Source organism: Alligator mississippiensis, chromosome 4 (genome assembly GCF_030867095.1).
Source record: "Alligator mississippiensis isolate rAllMis1 chromosome 4, rAllMis1, whole genome shotgun sequence".
NCBI lineage: Eukaryota > Metazoa > Chordata > Crocodylia > Alligatoridae > Alligator > Alligator mississippiensis.
Window position 1 is genome coordinate 173,861,997 of NC_081827.1, and position 21,785 is coordinate 173,883,781.

Consider the following 21,785-nt stretch of genomic DNA (forward strand, 5'->3'; position numbering starts at 1 on the left):
CACTACCTTTTTACCAGGTTTGGTGTACGTGAAGCAGGAGCAGGTGGGCAGGGCATGATTCTCAGTAATGTTGTCAAGAGCACTGAGAAAGTGGTATGGGCACACCCTGAGAGGTTGTTCAAGGCTTGATACATCAGAGATGTCTAATGTCAAGCTGTGGAATTGAGTCAGTAGAACCTCATTGACCACTAAGCCTAGCTGCAGAGACAGGACAAAACTTCCTAAAACCCAAAGGTACTTTCATTCTGAGCTTGTGCTTTAGGCCCTTTTGTAGGTATAGCCTCACTTCTAATCACTTGCCCACCCCTTATCCCTCTTTACCAATGAAATGAAAGTGCCTTTCTTTGGTTGCTCTTTGGTCACAGTAGCATCCTTAACAATGTCAGCTGAAATAGGGGCAGCTCTCGGGATTTATTGATGATCTGGTAACATTTTTATCTTGGATTAGTGCCTAAGGTTGAACACTGTCTCCAGACAGCAGCACATTCTGGAAATGGGTAGAAAGCTCTTAAATGTGATATTGGTAGGTACTGGTTGTGATATGTTAAGAGAAAGGGGCAAAGGGAGGAGAGTTATCAGGGAGAAATTAAAAAAATATGGATTAGAGGAACTGAAAGTAGTAGAATGCAAGTTCCTCAGGGCAGCAACTGTCCCTTCTTGATGACTGGAAGGCACTTAGTTCATCGTGGACTAAATATATAAGTGTATATTTACTAGAAACTAGTAAATAAGAAGAATACTAATGGAGCCCATTAGTTTTCACTACTTGCTTGTATTGTGGCTATACTGAGAGCTCTAGGGCCCACTGAACTTCACACCCACACAGTAAAAAAGCAGTCTTTGCCCTAGAAGTTCTAGTGAAACTTCTAACCGCATATGTGTAATCCACAGGCAGATCACACATGTCCTCCTGTCCACCTTGTCTATTTCGAATATGAACTCCTTGAGCAGGAGATCTCTTTTACTATAAGTTTGTACAAAAGAAGGTGCGAGAGGGTCCCAATCTCTACTGAGACACTACTGTAATAATGGGACATAATGGCAGTTTAGGTGGGGGTGCATTTTTTAAAGTAATAGGAAAAAGCCTAGTGATCCAGAAGAATGCACTGTCTTTGAAAGGGGCTAAAGCCTGTTAGTGGTTGCAAGAGGTATGTGACTGTACCAGCAGGAGAATGCACTCTGGAATGTGTGTGAATATTAGGATAGAGGAGAGGTCAAAAGCTAAAAGATGATAAGAAAAGCAAAAGGCTCTTAAAATATACACATGCCTTTTCTCCATCAAACCAAGAGCCAAAACAATGGCAATGGCATTTTGTTTATAAGGCAAAAAGAAATTGCTTCTGGCCCTAGAATTTGTTTGTCAAGTTTCAAGCAAGATGGGGTTGAAATGATCCTCTGATAATGCAGCTTAGGAATCTGTGTTTTAAGGTGTTTTAGTAAACTTACTGGCAGAACCCTGTATAGCATGGTACATCCTGACCTTCAAGTGCTTATTACCACATACAGTGCCTACAACACACCCTCCTCCATCAGTCAGTAGCAAGCAAAACTGCTACGCTCAGGAGGATTTATAAGTCTGAGCTCCCCAGGCTGATCCAGAACACAATGGAGTCACTGGGGCAGTTCCCATTGAGATCCCTGGGTTTGGGTTGTGCCTTAGTTTGTGCCTGTATTTGACGAGGGATCCAGTTTACTTCTGTTTAATTCAAATTGCAGTTTTGTGTTGCCACTAATGGTTGGTTTTAGTTACTCTGAGAGCTGTGCAACTAGATTGGCCCCACAGGCTAAATCTGGATTGTGGGGCTTCTTGCAGGCTGATCAACCCACCTCCACTGGCAAGGCAACAGCAAGCATGACCAAAGACCCTGGATTCAGCCATGGACAAGGGGGTAGGGGCGTGAGTAGTAGAGGCTGGGTTTTAGAGCTGTAACTCCACAAATAAGTCCTGCAGGCTGCAACTGAACCCCTCACAGGGTGAATGTGGCCCACTGGCTGCCACTTGGACAACCCTGCTCTAAAGCGGGAGAGGAAATGCAAGGTTCATGGAATACTGCTCTGAGGCTAGCAACCTTGCTCATCTTTAATACACAGGTGTGGTCTGTGGAGACTAGTTCCCCTCAGACAGTGCACCATTTTAGATCAAGAAAGAGACTAGATATGCAGAGCCTGATTCTTCTTGCACTAACAGGGGAGTCATTCTGACTTCAAGTGAATTAGTTGTACCTGATTTATAGCCAAAGCAAATCAAACCCAAGTCAAAGCCAGTAATGCCAAAGTCCATAGAATTATGTGTGTGAGCGAGGCAGGAATCAGCCTTAGGATCTCTGTAACCCAGCTTATTGAGGGGAATGCCTTCTAAGTTCACCATTTCCTGCAATTTAAGGGTGTGATCCCTGGAGACATTACTGGGGACTTTTCTACTGACCTCAATATGCTTGAGCTCGGCCCCTTACTGCTACATTTGGATTTCTGGCAAATGCCACTGAAGCTCCTACTTGGGCAATTTTGGACATCCCCTTTTTAAAGGAAATGCTAAATTAAAGATCCAGAAGGAAAGCCCCATAATAGCTGTACATAAAGTCCCCGGTGATGTACTTTGTGGCTGCAGATGCTGAGTAGAGAAAGAAGAACTGAAGGAAAATGGAATTATTCTTTGTCACAAGATTGGGCCTAACAGGGAAATTCCCTACAGCTTTGTTTGACCTCAGGTTCAGTAGTTATGAAGGGTACTGAAACAAGAGAAGATCCAAGTCCTCATCTGATTCCTGGTGGCTATGTATAGTTTCGTTGTCTCTTCTCTCCAAACCAGGGGTGGGAAAATACGGCCCGTGGGCCGCATCTGGCCCGTGAGGGCCCTTAAAAATTTAGAAAATTAATATTCATCTGCCCTTGGTTCCTGTAAAAAATGACAGGAACCGAGGGCAGTAGGACCCAGGGGAAGCCTGGTGGGCTCCCACAACAGCAGGGCCTGCCTGGCCCTGCCCCCTGAGCTGGAAGCCCCAGCAGGGGTTCTGGCCTGGGACCACATGGCTACCACACACTGGAACCACTGGTAAGGGGAGGGGGAAGGCAGGGGAGGACCATGGGCAGGGAAGGAGCCCAGGGAAAAGTGGCCTGGGGAAAAACTGTGTGTGGGCAGGGGGAAAGCAGCCCCTTGTCCGCCCTGTAGCCGGTGCCCTGCGGTGCAGCCACTCGCAGCCCGCATGGGGCTGCCTGTGCCTGCTACGGACAGCCCCGCGGGCTGCTGCAGCAGAGAGCACTGGCCTTGGGGCGGGGGAGGGGCCACTTTTCTCCCCCTTGCACTCAGCTTTTCCCTGGGCTCCTTCCCGGCGTGGAGGAAAGTGGCCCCTTGCCCACCCCATGGCCAGCGCCCCATGCTGCAGCCGCTTACAGTCCACACGGTGCTGTCCAGAGCAGGCACAGGCAGCCCCACTTGGGCTGCGAGCAGCTACAGTGCAGGGCGTTGGGCACGGGGTGGATGAGGGGCCATTTTTCTACCCTCCTGTGCTCAGCACCACTTGTAACCCGGCCCTGCTGCCAGCCTGGGCCCTGTGCCGGCTCTGGGCTCATGCATCGGGGCTGCGTGTGGCAACAGCAGCTGTAGCTGCCCCGCTTGCTGCACCTGGCAGTGTTTACCACCACCACCTGTGGGCTACCCAGCGCACGCTCTAGGTGGGCAGCAGCAGCCAACACTGCCCGGCACGGCAAGCAGGGATGCCACAGCTGCTGCTGCCGACAGGCAAGCCTGGAGCTGGCTTGGAGCCCAGGTTACAAGCTGGTTGGTGCTGAGCACGGTGGGGGGGCAGGGGAAGTGGCCCTTCCCTCTCCCCATGGCCAGTGCCCCACACTGTAGCCACTTGCAACCCATGTGGGGCTGCCTGTGCCTGCTCCAGACAGCTCCATATGGGCTGTGAGCGCCTGCAGCAGGGAGTGCTGGCCATGGGGCGGGCAAGGGGCCACTTTTCACCGTGCTCAGCACCAGCTTCTTCCCTGTTGGTGAGCAGAGGGTTGGGGCTGTGTGCTGCCCTCAGCCTGTACCGCGGGGCTGGGGGGCACTGGGAGTGAGTGGGCGGGGAGCCAGCGGCAGCATGGGGCCTGCACCAGTGTCCAAGGGCCAGTGTGGGCGGGGCACAGAGCAGGGTGGCAGGAGCATGGGGTCCCTGCCAGCAAGGGCTCTATGGAGCTGGGCCAGCTCCCCCTCTCCCTGCTGGTGCAGCCCAGGCCAGCTCCACAGACCCCTGCCAGCCTGTGCCCCACTTTGGGCCCACCGGTGCTGGCCCTGTGACATTGGTCCCAAAATGGTGACCAGGGCACGGGGCACCTGTCAAGGGGTGGGGCACCTGTCAAGGGGCAGGGCTACCCATGCGGCCCTCAACAGCCTGCCAAAACTGAGAAAGTGGCCCTCTGCCCGAAATAATTGCCCACCTCTGCTCCAAGCCATCAGCTTCTAATCATTATGGGGACAGGGAGTGGAAGGAGCTTGAGGTGACTTTTTTGCCTAATGTACCCACGTGGCGAGGCTCCCAGCAAACATTAAAGTACTAGATGGAGCCTTTAATGAAGTTAACCTGCTGCAACCAGGAGAGCATTTGGCTGAAGTACACCTGAAAGCCCTAGATTATGCAGCAGCTGCTTCAAAAGAAATCCATTCCCCTCCTTTTGTAGTGCTGCTGTATTGAGAAATAATACAGTGCCTTTATATTTGGCCTAATTTAGTCAGCTTGCTGAAGTCTGAAAGCTTTTTTATTAACTCTGAAGATGCAGCTTCTTCTTCCAGAATCACCAATTCTTCCCATTCGCATCTAGCTCTAAGCAAGCTCTGAATAGCCTGACCTAGAAGGGAACCCCAGGGCTTAAACACCTTTTAGGGAGAGAAGCATCTCCCAGGGCAGGGATAAATGCTTCCCTGCTCTGTGCTAATCCGATTATGTATTTTAACTCTATTGCTTTGCTTTCATTATTTGCTTTCTCTTTATTTGTTCATTTTCCCATTGCTGCATTGTTCCTTATGATTTTCTCTTTCTTCGTCTCCCTCTTCTGCTGTTTTGCATGTGTTGCCTCCTTGTTCACTCTTGTCCTTTCTTCTTTCCTGCTTGCTTTAGTATTTCCTTAATTTCCTCCTTAATCTCTTCCTCTTTTTTCCCTCTTGTTTTCTCCCGATGGTTTCTTTTTTGGTCACAGCTGCCCTCTGATGGCTCCCAGGGACATTACAGCTCCGTTCTAGAAGGAAAACAAGAGCAATGCCTAAAATGGGTAGTTACAATGAGTCTAAGGTGGGGGTGGGGAACCAGGGCATTTAGTTTTATTTTAAACACAATGAAGGCAGAGAGGTGAAAAGTAGGAATATCCTTTCTAAGCAAGTAACTTTGTAAATGTGCAGTTTAAACATGGATAGGGCCAGGTACTGAGCAGAGCACAGCTCCACACAGTGAAGTTTGAGTGGCAATTGAGTAAACTGTGTAGGAGTAAATATCGGGAGGAAGTTGGAGACCTAATTACTATTGTGGGTGTGAGTTGACCCACCCTGAAGCATCTTTAGTAGCAAAAGGTCAACATCCCCCCTCTACCCTTTCAATCACTATTTTGTAACCCAAATTAGCACCTATTATACTGTACCAGCAGTGAAAAACTAATCAGACATCCCCATTCCTAATTAAGAGACTATAATCTGAAAGTTTATAAAAGTAGGGGAAAAGTTTCATAAATTGTATTCAAGGTATTGTGAGCACTTGTGCCTGTCTTTCTTGCTCTAGATCTATTCAGTTTCCCAAATGAAAATTCTGGCATTACTTAGGTTTGGATTAGCAGGGTGCTCAAGCAATTATTATATATTTGTGGCCATAAATTGGGACATAGTAGCCATGCATCTGATAAGGTATTACCTTAATACTTTTCTCTTGTAAAGGGCTTTGTATCTGAAAGGGCTCTCAAAGCCCTTTCAAAAGAGGGGGAAATTTTATTTCGTAACTGGAGATAAATAAAGCAGAGTTGGTTTAAGTAACAGGATTATTCAGTGAACCAAGAAGAGAATCCAAGCAGAGGTGTAGCTAGATCTTTTGGCACCCTCGACAGAGCAAGGGATGGGGTGGGAATTGTGCCAAGCACTGGAGAACGTGAGGAGGGCGGGGAAGAGTCTAACCTGCCACGGCATGGGCCCACAGCACTCTGGCTGCTATTACGGTTCCAGTGCAAGCTCCCCACACACCAGCTGCAGCAGCCCCCACACTACAGGATGGATTTCCCAGAGGCTGCCATTCTGGTGCCCCCTCTAAATCAGTGGCCGGGGATAGTGTCCAACTTGTCCACTACTGAATCCAAGTCTTGACCCAGAATCCCATGTTTCACGGCTAGGATATTTTGCTTTCCAGAGTAGGTTGAAGACTGTGTTTTCATGCTGCTGGGAAGTTCCTATTTATATTATGTATGCCATGGGTTAGTTTCGGTTCTCAGTTTTTGGTGTTTCAGTTCTGCCATTTTATTTGTTGGTTGGTTTAAAATACTGTGTCACATCCATAATGGAAGTAACATGTTGGAACAGATATTTATTTTCCTTCTAGCATGGCTCTCGTGAGGCCTTGTGAGAAGGGTGAAAAGAGATACTAAAATAAGACTGAGGATTGCCTGTCTGACTACTACCTCCTTTTTGTCACGGTATCCTTCAGAAAGAGAGGAAGCTACTACAGCTATCAGAATAAAAACAATTGATTGAAAAGGTGCAATAGTGAGGAGCAAGACAAAGGCTAAAACTAATCCTACATATCTTAGCCCTGAAGCCAGGAGCAGAAAAAAACGAGAGTTTGTACTTGAGGAAGCCAAAGTTCTCAGCTAGAACGAGTGAAAGAGAAAGGGTAATTCCATTGCATCTGAACTGCAACTAGCAATTCATCTGTGAAATTCTTTCAACAAAATGTAATGCAGATGGGACAATAAATATTAAACTATAATTAAATTACATATTGTCTCACATTCCAGGAGGTTTTATGGATGTTTCTTATATACTGATATGGAAAAATGCTGCAGTTCCCACTTTGTCTGGTGAGCACTTTCTGAACATTAAAAAAAGCAGAGGAAATGGCAAAAGCTCAGTGTTGAGATCCTCCTATGGCAGAGTTCCCATTGAAGTAAATGGGAATTTTATATAGGGTTGTACTTCCAGGATCCAGCTCTAAAACATTAAGCTGTGCTCATATCCACAGCAGGTGCTGTTGTGAACAGCTATTGGCAAGTTAGAATTAAACAACTTCAGCTCAGAAGTAGGTACCTTCCAAACTGGTCCTGTATCTGTATTGAAATCACTGGCAAAGTTCCTTTTGGCTCTTCGACCAAAGCAAATGTTTCTCCCATATGTGACTTAAGTTGAAACCAGTAAATACCACCAATTTGGGTGTCATTCTCCTGTGAAGTCCTATAATGTGAAAAGTGGTGCCTAAAGGGATGTCTGTACGACTGACCGGTATTCCAGTTCTGCCTTTCCTGGAAACATGGTATGAAGCGGATACTTCCAGGTATGATATTAAACATGTGACAGCCCACAGTGGGTGCATGTAATGTCCATGAAGACCGAATAGGAGTTGAGAAATCCCATAGGCAGTGGTTCTCAATCTTTTTGAGACTTCAGCTGTTAGTTTTCACTCATTTCTTGAGTATGAAAAATTAATACAATTTGCCCGTTGCAAGTAACGCAGAAAGATCACAACAGGCCAGATATTTTTAACACTATGGGTCCTTATTTGAAGTAATTGGGTTTAGCTTGTGAATTGTGTTGTACATCTAACAGCTCTAACATTGTGTGGCATCCTGTGGCACACCTGAAAGGATCTGAAGGCACCTCAGAGTGCCATAGCACCCTGGTTGAGAATTGCTGTCCTAAGAACAGAAACTAATTTCAGTTTTGACAACTGACATTTTCTTTCCTAAAGTTCTCATCTCTTTGCTCTGTTGTAAAACAGTGCTGTCACTCGCTGAGGTTGTGGTAGTTCATCTAAAACAGGTGAGACTCCCACTGAAGTTTAGGGGAAATTTTGCCCACATTCTGTAGGAACTGTGAGATAAGGATCAAAGCAAAGAAGTAAGGTCTGTCGCTGATTAGGGCTTGTTAACCTTTTCTTTTCATATGCTCTTTCGATATATAACTCAGAAAAGGAATGATTCATGCTGTGGATTTATATTATTCTTTGATATCTGTGGTGGTTTGTGAAAACTATTTATATCCAAAATATCACACTTTTCTAGCTTGATAGTACTCTAATCATAAGTAAGTAGGAAATATTAATTGTATATTTTCATACCAAAAATGCATTATACAAAGCACTTCATATTACTCAAACTGAAGTAAACACGAATCATTTTATTGACCTCAGTGGGTGTTTGAGTGGATGTAAACTGAGGAAGTCTCAAAGTAAGGTAACCAAAACCAAAACTATTCAACACTGAGGATGCATCTGCAAGAGACATGTTAATGCACATTAGCCTAATTTAATGCACATTATGGGCACACATCTACACATACGAGCCCTTAATGCACATTAAACATGGCAAAACTAAGCTAATCGCACCTAAATTTGATACCTACACATGCAGGTTTCAAATTTAGGTGTGATTAGTTAAAGTGCATTAATGCACAGGGAGCCACAACCCAGCACTAACTTTAGTACTGGGCCTGCCCAGCCACTAGGGGCATATACCAGGGCTGCTGGGACTTGGCACTAACATTAGTGGCAAGTCCCTGCATATGTAAACACCTGCCAAAGATCATTTAATGCACATTAAACTTAGTCGTGCTTATATGCACATGTAGACACACCCTGAAAGTAACAATTGTTACTTTCCATGTGCTATTACTGTGCATAAATAAACTCCGGAGCTTATTGCTCCCAGCCGTGGCTTTTGAACGTATGCCTGGGAACAATAAACTCCAGAGCAGTAAGCTCCAGAGTTATTCATGAGCAGCACACTGAGCCAGGTCAGAGCAGCCCGAGCTGGCAAGAGGCCCAGGGAGTCACCCTGCCAGCCCAGGGCTGCTCTGACCAGGCTCAGTGTGCTGCAGAGGGGCTGGCTGGGGCACGAGGATCCTTTAGTGTGGGTTAGTTGGCAGGCTGCCCCTGTACTGAAGCACCCTCATTCCCCAGCCAGCCAATGAAGCATCTACACTGCACTGCTGCAGTTTTTTTCTCTGCAACAGGATAGTACTTGTAAATTTACTCTGGCCTAATAGGGGTGCAAGTGTAGACACCAGATGTTAGTCACAGCTAATTAGCCAACTGCGCAGTAAATGCCCATTGATAACCTACAGATGAAAACAGGGATTTTTAACTGAGATCAGTTAAAGCTATTTGTCCATGTGCATGCATGGTGACATCTTGATTTTAATGGCATGAGTGGATACAATTATACGTTATGAATGGAATCTAAGTTAGTTATATCCTTTACCTGCAAACAAATGCCAATGAATTGTTTATAACCCCCACATTTTGTTTCTGACACCTTTTGTACCTGTTCATTAATTTTGTGCAGTATTTTTTTTTTCAAAAGTCCCTCTGCCTAAGGTGAAGTCAGGTTACCGTAGTTACCGTCTACAAGATTCTGAGTGATAGAAAATAGAGACTGGGTTTTTAAAACTCTACAAATCATCAAAAATATTTTTCTTCACTTTAGAACATCATGATTTTAGGGTTAATTTCAGTTTGATGCCCTCCGCCTGAAATTCCAGCTCTGAGATGGGATTGAGATGTGTTTTGCTCCAGTGGCTTGCAAAATATCTGCTCTTAAAACTGATACTGGTGTACAGCTAAGTGTCAGTCCTGGCTTTCTGACTAAGGGAGATTTAAGGGAGAGTCCATATTTAGAGGGGCAAGGACTATGAGATTTTTTTGCCATTTTTTTAAATAGCTGCTTGAAAGCTGCTCTGATGTTTAAGTAATTAAAGTTGTCCTGTTGGAGATGAGGTAGGATAGCATAAGTGAAGCAAACAAAGGTACTAAAGCCAATTTATCACATACTTGCAGTTTTTTCATTTACCTATTGTTCCTGTGTATTTGATATAATGTATATGACCTGACCAAGACAGAGTCTGTATTTCTTTGGTGTCATTTATATTGGTATATATATATGGCTGGCTACGACGACCCTAATGGAAGCAGTCACTTGAGTTCTTTTCGAGAATTAGAGAAGAAACAACTTACCCTCAGAAATACCCATGAGAAAAGGCAACTCGTGTCCTGATGCTCCTCCATCTAACAATTTTGGGTGCCCTACTTTTGCATGGAGCTGCACTAATAGTCAAGCCAGCCATGGTGTTATACACTTATTTTTAATTATTTTGATTTTTGCTGATATTCTCAGCCTTTGTGATAAGTTGTAATGAATGTTTATTGAAGCCAGGCAGCTTGTAATCCATGGGATCAGCCTAATATACAGAGGTACAGGCAAAGTATTTCAAAACCTGTTAGCCTGGGGTTCTCTGTAAACAATTTTTTTGCACCTTGCTGTAAAAATGGTTAGTCGGCATAAGCTGTTTTGCTTCTTGGAACATTGTGAACATATTATCATCAAGACTATGTATAGAGATTCCTGCACTTCTGCTTTTCTTCCCTTTTCCTTTTCTTCCCAAATGGCTTCTGTCTGTTTGTTGGTTGGTCTGTCCTTTCCTTTAGGTACTTAGTTAAAATTGACTAAAGACTTTGAAGCCAAAAAAAAGTGTTTCCTCGACAGCATGCATAGACTTTTTAAAAACATCTCTCCCCCAATTAATGCTTTCCCTGCTCATTATGAAAAACAAGTGTTTTCATGACACCATTATTTAACAGCCAGTGCAATCTTTTGTTCCCCTTCTGGTATAATGAAAGACCTAATTAATTTGTGAGTTTTTTCATAGATGTGAGGCTTGACCAGATCATGTCGGTCTGTCTAGTTTGATCCCCTGTACACGCAGCCATAGAATTTTCCCCAGGAACTGGATTAAAGCAGGTATTTTCAAAAGACATCTCCCTTTTTAAAGACTCTGAGCGGTGGTTTGGGTTCAGTGTAAAGCAGGATGTCGGATGAATTAAAGGCAGCTCTTTGGAAGCTGACCGAGGCTCACCTCTCCACCTGCCGCAGTATTGTAGTGGGTTCCTGCTAACTCTGGTTAGAGATGAGGTTACAGCAGAGCAGTCGCTGCAACCCCCCGTTTCCTCGCGCCCGCAACTTTCTGAAGATTTCTCTTTGTGAATTTTTTCCACGCCTGGGTTCAGCCCGGAGGCTGGTTATTTATTTATTTCGCTGGCGAGTTCGAGCAAAATGCTTTCAGCCATTTGAGTGCTGGAGCTAATAAATGTCTCCAGCCAGCCTTTTAGTGCCAGCTGGGTGGAGGGCGAGCGGAGGGCGCGTCTGGAGCCTGCGAGTTGCATTCACCTTCTGGAGCAGGAGTGAATTGTAGCTCCCCCGAGCCAGGGCTTTGCTAGCGCCAGGCACCGCGCCCGATGGCTTCCTCGGGCTGAGCCAGGTGGACAAGATGTGGCCCGGGAGCTGGGAAGGTGCCCGGCACTCGCTGCCTTAAGGACCTGTTGGGAGGCGGAGGAGGGGAAAGGCATTCCCAGGACTTGTTGCTGAGCCGGGATGCGCCGGAGCCGGCTTTCACCTTGATGTTGCCCGGTCTCCAGGCTGGAGACCAGCCGGGGCCGAGTGCAGCTCGGGTTGCCTTTTTTAATCAGGAACACAGAAGGGGCGGGCCCTGGGCGAGCGTGTAATCGGATAGCTCTGCCTCTCAGCTCTGACATCCACATGCTGCTCTGCCTGAAAAGGCTGCGAGGAGTCGGGAGGGAGGCAAAGGCAGGGAGGAAGGCGCCCAGCCCGCAGCCCCCGAACATCTTGTGAGAGGCAGCGCAGGAGGAGCTGGGGACGCAACTCGCGGCGCGGCTCCTGCAGCCCGACACGAGAGCCGGCGGCGGCGGCGCGTCGCTCGTCTCCCCGGGGCTGCGGCAGCCGCCCCCCGCGCCGGCGGAGCCCCGCACCCGAGCCCGCAGCCGCGGGGGGAGCTCGGGCGGCGGGTGCGTGCCTGGGCACGGCGGTGCATCCGCGCGGCGCCCGGGAAATGCGCTGAGCCGGGGAGGACCTGCTGGGGACCGCACGCCCGGCCGCGCCGCCTGCCTTGAAAATCAGAAGCATCAAAAAAAAAAAACCACACACAAAAAAAAAAAAACCCGGAAAAAAAACCAATCTCAGCTCCCGCTCCGCTGAATTTAAGGAGCTCCCGATCCTGTGCCCGGCAAGCCGGCTGGCCGGGCGGGGCAGGGCGCTGAAGGCACCGGGGAGGATCAGCAGCGGTGGCCGAGGGGAGCCTGGACCCCGCGCCCAGTGACTTACAGTAGCCGAGGAGCCCCCGCGTGGGAGGGGACCCTGTTTTTTTTGTGTGTGTGTGTGGTTTTGTGGTTTTTTTTCCTGCCCTTAAAAATGGATACCCTGTCCCTTATCTGGGGACTCTTAGCTCTGGGCTTGTGCGGAGCCGGCGTGCTGGGAGAAGCAGGTAAGGCGCAACTAAGTTGATTGTCTCTGCCGCCCGGGGTGCTCGCCGCCCCGCCCCGCCCTGCCCTGCCCTGCCCAGCCGGCGCCGGGGGATGCAGCGCCCTCGGCCGCGCCGACACCCCGGGCCGCGTCTCGCTCCCGCTCCCGACCCAACTTTTCCCTCCGCTGCGGGGGGGGGGCGGGGGGGCCTGTGTTTGGAAACGCGCACACACACGCAGACACGGACGCGCTCGGGCTTTGGCTGCGCTCAGATGGCACATATGGAACAGATCAGAAGGTTTGAAAATACTACAAAGCCTTAGCAGTAACTGGGGGGGAATCTCCCCCCCCATGTTTTGAAGGAGAACATCTCTCCCCTGAGCTCTTCCAGCCCAGCCAGAAAGGCATAAATCATTGATCTCCACTCGGGTTTGAGAGGCATTTCCCGAGCCTCATTACACAGGATTTGAATGAGCAAGGGAGGGAGAGCAGCCTACTTGTGGAGCTGCAAAGTTGTGCGTGCGCGTGTCCGTGAGGCACGGAAGGAAAGCAACCTACTTGTGGAGCTGAAAAGGGTGTGTGTGTGTAAAATGTGTGTAAAGTGTGCGTGTTGGGCAAGGGAGGAAAGCAACCTACTTGTGGAGCTGAAAGGGTATGTATGCGAGTGGGTGTGTAAAATGTGTGTGTGTACAGGAGGGAGGGAGGGAGGTTGGTTAACAACACATACAAGATCTCACGGTTGCTGGTAGATCTGCCCCTGCCCCTGCCCCTGCCCCTGCGCAGGAGCCCGCGGGGCTGTGGCCGCCCCCGCCGGCCGGCCGTGCCTGCAGGGGAGAAGCCGGCGCCGCCGCAGCGCACCACGGAGCCCTGCGCAGCGCACAAACTTTTCTGGCTGGGGCTCAGGCCCGAGCGGCCGCCCAAAGACGAGAGCAGTGCGGGGGTGAGGGGCGCAGAGCCGCCCGGCTCCCCCGTGCCGACTCCGCGGGCGCGGGGCCCTTCCCCGCAGCGGCCCCCTGCGAGAATGACCGTAAGGCCGCGTTGGCGCGGGCGGGCGGCCCTGATGCTTGAACCACCCCGGCATTAACTCTCCGCGCCGCCCTGGAGATGCCCGCGCCCCACCCGGCCGCACGTGCCCGGCGGAGCGCGGGGTCCCCGGCTGCAGCCCGCCCTGCTGCCGCTGCGCCACGGCAGTCCTGTGAGGAAGCTCCCTGCCCCGGGCGGGGCTCCCGGCTGGGAAGGAGAAGCCGCGAGGTGCTGCCTCCTGCTCCACTGCGGCGGGGCCGGGGCCGGGGCCGAGCGGCAAGGCGCGGCGGGCGCTGCCGGCAGCCGTCTCGCGGCGCGCGGGCGCTGCGGCCCCAGAAGGGGCTGCCTGCGGGCGACCGCGGGGCTCCGTGCTGCGGGCGAGTCGCTCCTTGTGCTGCTGCCCGAGGTGGCTTGGGAAGCAAAGCCCGTGCTCGGCTTTTGCAAAGCGGAGCCCTGTTAGGCTGGGGTGGCACGGGCTTTCCCGCGCTGCCCCACACGCGGATTGTGAGGGAGGGCGTGGGGGAGTGCAGGCTCCACGGCCATCCCCTCCTTGCTCCCCCGCTTTTTTGGGTTTTTTTTGTCAGTAATCTGCCAATTAGTGCCAGTGGGGATGTGGACATCTGTTCACTTAGGAAATAGACCGAGACGGTGAGGAATAAATATGCAGCGGAGAGAGGCATGGAAGGGCTTCCTTTTGCAGCCCTGAGACTAGAGCGCTGGAGCCTTCTGCTCCCGAACTGCAGCCCTTTAGGTCATCCCCTGTAGTTTGGGAGAGCCGCAGTAGTAGGGTCCTTGCCCTACCCCTGGAGCAGTCCCTAGAAGGCAAAACAAGAACAGGCCTTGCCCTACTGTACTTGTCTTGCATGAGACCCTTAAACTCCTTCCACAATGGCCACCAACCAGCCAGATGGGCCTTCTGCCTGGGATCTCCCAGGATAGAGAGCTCCTAAGACCTCTCCTGGGAGCCTTTTTGACTCCAAAGTCGATAGGAGCGTTGTGGGGATGTTTTGCTCCTGACTGCATTCCCCTTGCTTAGACTCATCCCTGTCAGGGAGGATTTCTTCCAAAAAGTACTTCTGAAGCATACACTTCCCTACCTTTGGTATGGAGCAGATTGCACACGCCAGCTGCAGAGACTTCCTCAGCCTGATGAAAGGTTTTTAAACCTGAAAGTTTGCTAAAAAAAATTTTCCAACTATTTAAGTTGGTCTAATAAAAGATATCAGATTCACCCAAAGAACCTTGTCTGCCTGTCCTTAGCTCAAAACTGCTACAACCTGCACCTCTGATTGCATTAAATGGCATTTGTTTGTTTTTTCAAGGAAACAGCTCTTGGAGAAACCCACTGGCCCCTTCTACATGTTCTTGCTCTTGCATCCCGTGGTCCCCTGGCACAGAAAGCTACTTCAAACTACAAAATGGGGAAAAAACTGGGGGGGGGGGTTACAGTAATGACATGCAAACATTGCCAGCAAACACCCTTTATGTAAATTTGGTTGCCAAATGGTGTTGCCTCTCTTTGGCAATGCTTGTGGGGTGGGGAGTTTTATTCAAGTAGGAAAACAACTAGGTTCTTCATGTGGTCATCTGCCAGTACAAGGCACCTAAGGGCAAAGAGGTTTGTCACAGGTTAAAGGGGGAAATTTTGTTGAGAGTCCTTTGTCATCAGATGGTCACAATTTTGAGGGCCACCTGTTGCTTCTTGAGTTCACATAGTAGTTCCACTAGCCTATGCTTTGACTAGCTGGGAGAGCCATGCTGTAATCTAGGTCCTGATTCAGTAATGCACTGAATGGCCGCAGCCGTGATCTTACAGCATGCTGCGTGTTCGCCTTTCCTGGAGGAGCTGGGTCCCTAGATGTAAAAGGCTTTGTATCTCTTTACCTTTGCCTGGTGCCATCTAGTTCAATTAAATTAATTGTTTCAGGATGAGTTTTTCTCCTCCTAATTTGGAATCAAATGCTGTGTGAATGTGTGGAAAAGTGTTATGCTTGTTCATGACATCAGAAACTGTTGCGATATCACAAATACAGTGAAGCCAATAGGTGTAGATAAGCTGTAGCAGGAGCCAAACTCTGCTCTGAATACAAGTAACTTTAGTAATTGGCCAATATGATAAGAAAAACATCAGTGGTGGATGGATTTGTGTTTCAGTCTGGTATTTTTGAAAGCTTTCCCCTATTATAAAAGTCCCTCTTTAAGCTCCCCTCAGGGATGTAAGTAGAGAGGGGAGATGTTTTTAATAGACAATAATAAGATAATCCACATAGAAAAAAAACCTCCTGCAGTATTTTTACTGTAAGAGATAAACAATGCAGCTGCCAATTTGTAGGTAGTCATGCAAACATTAAGATAACAATTTAGGGGGGTGGGTGGGAGACCCTGGAAGATAACTCCCAAGGCTACAAGGCAGTGTGTTTTTCATCTTCCTGCAGTTTATTGCAGAAATAATCCAGTCAGAAAGTAATGGCGTTGAGTGATCCAAGTACAGAGTGATTTGGATGATGTTTATGCAACTCTGAGCAATGCTCAGTCATGTTGACTTTCAGATAGTTTGCTGAAAGTTTTAGTATTTTTAGAAACAACTTTAGTAATCTAGTAGAACTGATTATTACAAAGAGAGACATCCAAAACAATCCTTTTGCTTGCACCCACCAACCTGCATGCTCGCTATTTTTTGTTAAAATCCTATGAACTAGGATCTTCCTGAAAATAAAGGGACTTTGTTTTGTTTTGGGGGGTTATTTTGGTATAAGAATCAGGAGTTGTCAGGACCGTTGTTTAAAAAGGGCCAATATGTGCTCAGTGAGGGACTACAACCCATATGCCAGTGATAGTATTTGTTTTTCTAACTTTTCTGGCACAGAATAGTTGCTGTTTGTGGAGTTTGCAGTGAGAAGCTGACGTGCTTTCCCCAAGGAGCCCTGCAAAGATGTTTCCCATCTTCATCTCCCCACTTTTCCTCTTTGTGACATTTACTCTGCTTTTGGTGTGTTGTGCCTGGCCCAGAGGGCTGAGATCAGAAAGCAAACTAGTTTGCTGTGCTGGAAGTGGTTGTCTCCCCCCCAACTCTAATAGTATGACATTCCACATAGCCTATTGCAGGGGCTTTCGACCTGTGGTCCACAGACTCCTAGGGCTTCATAGACTACGTCTAAGGAGTCGCAAAAGATGATTATGATCAATCAAAAGTATGTGAATACCCACACTTAACATTCAAAGGGGTCCGTACCTCCATTCAAAAGTTTTTAGGGGTCCACAAATGAAAAAAGGGTTAAAACCATTGGGCTACTGGATTTGTTTCCAAACAGAATTCCATTGCATTTGGGTTCCAGGGCACAGCGGCCTTGTATCACAGACAGCCTTGGAGGAGAAAGCATCCTTCACAAGGTTTAGGAAGCTGTCGGGTACAGAAAAGGCTGGGCTCCTATCTTGTGGGACCCCCAGTTGTATTAATAAGAAAAAATTAATTTTTAAGCACTGGGATGGCTGCCAAATTATGTGACCTTTGACAGACCAGCTGTGCTATAAAAATAAATCTTATGGATTCTGGAAACTGCAATCCTATCTGAAATTGAAATAGAAGTTAGGCATTTAGCCATGACAGTGGGGGCAATTTGCAGCAGCATGAGAGAACTGAGCAATGAAACCCCCTTCCTCAGAAGTTGTAGACACAAGCATCACTCACTTCCCCCTTGGGGTCTCTGGAATACAGTCATCTAATCCAGAAAGGGTAGAAAGATGACAGCGAATGTACACACCAGGGAGCAGGGGGAGGCGTGAACAACTCCAGTCTTACCCTCACCTTACAGCAGCCCTGTGACACACTTCTGATTATAATACACACAGGCAAGAAGATAACCAGGTTATTTCCAAAATCCCTGTCCACACACTGGGTGAAACTGCGGTAGCGACAACCACATAAATCAGGATTGTTGCTAGTGTAGTTTCACATGGTTAGGGTTACAGTAGCGTGGGTCTAATCACAGCTGGAATCAAAGGGTCAACTGCTCTGAAGACAAAGCCAAATAGCAACCTCAAAGGGCCAATTTCTCAGCCAGACGTTATCCATGTGCAGTTAAAACACTAGCACTGGCTTCAACAGGAGTTTTTCTGAATACAGACTCCAGGGATTGGTTTGGACCGAGCAGTATGTTTTTTTCCCTTCTCAGAAACAAGGACCCAGTGCTGTCGACTTGTACTCATCCAAACAATCCTATTACATTTACAAAAGTAAGGGCTGTGTACTTTAGGACTTGTTGGACTGGGTCCCAATCCTGCCGGATGTCCCTGTAGACCTGTCCCCTTTGCAGAGCTGCATGGAGAAAGTGATACAGTTGTAATGTGGAGAGATTGTGATAGACAGAGCCTGAGGTAGAATGCCCTACAGACCCACAGACTAATACATGAGATGGGTTCCAGCACTGGAACCTTTTATCTGCACTGTCCTCCTTTCTAGACTCAGTGGTTTAAATGAACTGGGGCTTGGACCTCAGCCATTTGTGTTTTGGGTTGGGTTTTTTTTAAGTATCCTGATTTGTCCATTGTACCTTTGAGACAAAACTGATAGGACTTATTCAGACACCCTGAACTGTGGTGAGCCTGAATCTAGATCTCAAGCACTGTTTGTATTTTGAAATCTTGGTTTTCCCTGGCTATAACTCTAACTTCAATAGGTTTCCCTACTGATGTCATTTATTTTCAGGTTTCTTATGTTTCTTAGGGGATTCCTCAGTGACTAGCATTGGCTTGTAATACTTCTAAAGAGAGAAAGAGAGAGAGATGTAAGTAGCCATGCATGTATGCTCACACATGTGTGCACATACATACAGACTTTTCCTCCTTTTCTCCCTCCCTCCCTGGTCAGTGAATGTTTAATCAGCAGGAAGCAGTATGTTTAAGGCACTTTTCGGAATCTGTAATAACTTTTGCTCTGGTATTAAGGTTTAGTAGCAGTTGAATTAGAGCAAGTCATCATAAAAACAAAATAGCTTCTGCCCAGCAAGGCTCTTAATAATCCTATCTCCTCCTGTGCCTTCATATTATAACCCAGAAGAGTGCAGGAAGATAACTATGAGAGGATCCTCTCCAGCAAGGTGGTGCACATTAGGTGTGCCACTAAGATGCCTGTTGGGCAGCCTAGTGCCAAACATCACAGAGAGTATAGTGCTGGGTGACCTGCTCAAACAATTTCAAAAGATCCTCTGATAAGGGGCAGCTGGGGGCTCTTAGTCACTTGCCTCTTGAAAAGGAGGAAGGGAACCGTGATGTGTCTAGAGGTGTAACAAGAAGGTTTGATAAAAAGGAACTAAGGCAGTTGTGCCTGAAAGGCATTAAGGAGGTATGGGAGGAATGAAGTACAGTCTCATTACTATTATCATAAATACAGCTTTAGAGAGCTCCTTTCATCAAAAGAGCTGAAAAATCTTTACAGATAAATCCTAGATGGATGCACGGAGCCTTCTTTAATTCACAGAGCTAAAATTGTGTCCTGTTTTTCTTCCATCATCACCAGATGAGCCTTTTTGCAGGGGAGGTTTATCAAATATTTTACAGAGACACTGTGGCTGGGTGAGCTAGGTGCTGGCCTGCAATTTAGAAGACATGGGTTTTACTCTTGTTTTGAACCCGCAAGTAATTTCTCTTTGTGCCTCAGTTTCCCTGTTTGTAGAATAGTGATCATGATTACTTTTTTCTAAAGCTCAACAGGTTAAAAAAGATCTATGCAAACTTGATATTCTGGTCAATACTACTATCAAAACAACAGTATAGTTTTGGATGCTAGCAGTTATAATACAAAAGCATTTCGTAGTGACCTGAAAATTGTACTACTCTTCCCCCCCTCCGATGATTACCAGAGTAGCCATGAATTGTTATTCCAGACCTATCACCGACGGCTCCAAAATTACATTTGCAGTAAGGTCAGAAGAATAGCGGACATAAATATAAACTAACACTATTAGATCAGTTGCCCTATTGGAATTGCATTTGTTTATGATATCAGATGACAAATAATGAGGTTACTGCGGGTGGCACCATGTGAAGCCAGGATGAGAAATCTCATCAAGGTTACTTTTTTTTTTAATGAAATGAGAATTTTTAAAGATGAAGGGTCAGTGTCACAGCTGGTGTAAACTGGCAAAGCTCCCATGAAGTCAGAGGGACTATAGCCTTAGCTGCTGTAAATCAATCTAGCTCCACTGAAGTCAATGGGCCAGAACGTTAGCTGGTTTAGCTCCACTGACTTCAAAGTAGTTGTGCTGATTTTACACCACATGAAGGTTTGGCCCTGTCATTTTCAGAGATGAGATTCTAATAGTCTATTTCAGATTTCCATTTTATGGATTAATATAGCAAGGAAGGAGCAGGTATTGGATATCTCCCAGGTTCTCTCTCTCTCTTTTCCAAAAAAAAAGTTCTTTAAACATGATTTATTTTTGCAAAACCTGACTGCAAAAAGTTCCATTTGCTGAGCTTTCAGGAGTTCATTGTTCACTGCTGTCCAGCACTATAAAGTGAATATATTGCATCCCTTCCCAGTTGCCTTAGGAAGTGGTCAAACGACTGCATTCCTAAACTGATGGATTGGCTCCTTTCTTTTTTGCTTAAGCCCAGACAAGGTTTTTATGAGGCTGTCTCGTGACAGGCTGGAGTCACTTTGAATAAAACAAAATCCTAGTTAAAAAAAATCAGCTTAGCTGTGGTTCTTGCATGAGATGTAGTTAAAGTCTGAGCGCAGTTTGGAAGGACTCGCATGAGGTGCCATAGGGCCTGGGGAACTTTCCCATTTTATAAAATCTTCAAATATTTGTGTGTGTGCATACTCCCTTTCTCTTAGGTAAAGTGCCCCATGACTCTAAGTGCAACATGTTGTTTGTGTGTGTTTATCTGTTAATTTGTTTAGGAAGCCTTTGAAACTTTATCCCACAACACAAATCAAGCTAGTGTGATACCACTGTTAATATGACCTCCCTTGCAGAGACTGATATATTTAACTTTGTAACTTCCTCTGTTCTGGATAGCTTTCCTTGAAAAAAATAACTAAGGGATGATGTTTAAATTAGAAATTTCAAATTAGTTGATGTTTGATCCTTCTTTGGCTTACTTGACTGGAAGCTTTCTGTGTTGGGGATTTTGTCTTCTGGTTTTTAGCTTAGTATGTTTTACCAGTTCTAAGTTGTTCAGAGAGCACTGTGATGAGTGACCCCATAAAAAACTACATAAAGAGTTCTAAAGCACAGTGCACAGTGTAGGATGAATATTAATAATAATCCATCCACCAGGACAGTTTTTTTTTTTTCATCTAGCTCCCAATTCAGTAGAGCACATGTAACTTTAAGCAAATGCTTAAATCATTAGACTCCAATGGGACTTAAGCAGGCCCTTAAGTGCTTTTCTGAACAGGGATATCTTGCTGAATTGGGGCTTAAGATTTAATCATGGACTTATGATCATAATGTGGAGAGGGGGTGCTGAGCATTCTCAGGTCTCATTGACTTCAGTCTCAAGAGGCATTCTGCTGCTGGTCAAATGTGGTCTTTCCTGAGCTGCAGATGGACATGTACTGGGATAGAAAGGTGCAATTAGGGAATGCTCTCTTTGTGCTGAATTTGAAGGAGCAGAGATCTCAGCCTGCCATGGGGGAAAGAACAGGCTGCAGCGGGCATTGTATTTTAAAAAAAGGAAATAATTTGGCTTGAGGGAATGGAGCCTCAACAGCCAACAAAAAACACATCTTCTCATCTTTTCTTCCTTGCTTTTTGCTGCAGATCTTGCCACTCACTTTTCCCATCTTCTCTCCCATTTTCTGATTTCAGGGAACATTGGCTCTTTGGTCTCATTTGTTTCTAACTCAGAAGCACTTGAGTGATACTCCTGACCCAGATAAAGCTCATTTGTTTTCCTTGGGCTGAATGACATACATGCTTTGTTAGAGGCAGGCAGCTCCATGCTTGGGGAGCCCTGATGTTTCACAGATGCTCCCGATTTGGCTGCAAAGAGCTTTGCCTGTCCCACTCCTAAGACTCTGACATAACCTTTCCCAAAAAACAGCAGCAAGAGGATACTATAGGGCTCTCTGTCCCTTGCTAGTAGCAGGGAGCTCCTTACATCAAAGCATTGGGAGTCGGTAGGAAGGTACATAAACTTCACTGATCACATCTGTGTCTGCTTGGCTTATGTTCACCTGGCTCTTGGCGCAATGCAAAAGCTGGCCTAGGATTTTCTGGTGGTGGTTGCTTTGTCAGTTGTTCCAAAGTCCTGGCCATGACTCTCCAGAGGAA

The 21,785-nt window shown here is 47.0% G+C and overlaps 1 protein-coding gene across 6 annotated transcripts in view; it reads left to right on the forward strand.

The window, feature by feature from the left end:
• The first annotated feature begins 12,059 nt into the window (after window positions 1–12,059).
• The window catches only part of NRP2 (neuropilin 2), a 131,630-nt gene continuing 121,904 nt past the window's right edge, over window positions 12,060–21,785 (forward strand). For 2 of the 6 annotated variants that reach the window (XM_019492013.2, XM_019492014.2), the window contains exon 1: window positions 12,062–12,502. In XM_019492013.2, the coding sequence (XP_019347558.1) occupies window positions 12,430–12,502 (73 nt within the window). In that variant the 5' untranslated portion in view covers window positions 12,062–12,429. Of the gene's footprint in view, window positions 12,503–21,785 lie in introns of all 6 variants that reach the window. The other 4 variants (XM_014594199.2, XM_006258528.3, XM_014594201.3 and 1 more) reach the window with 3 other exon arrangements.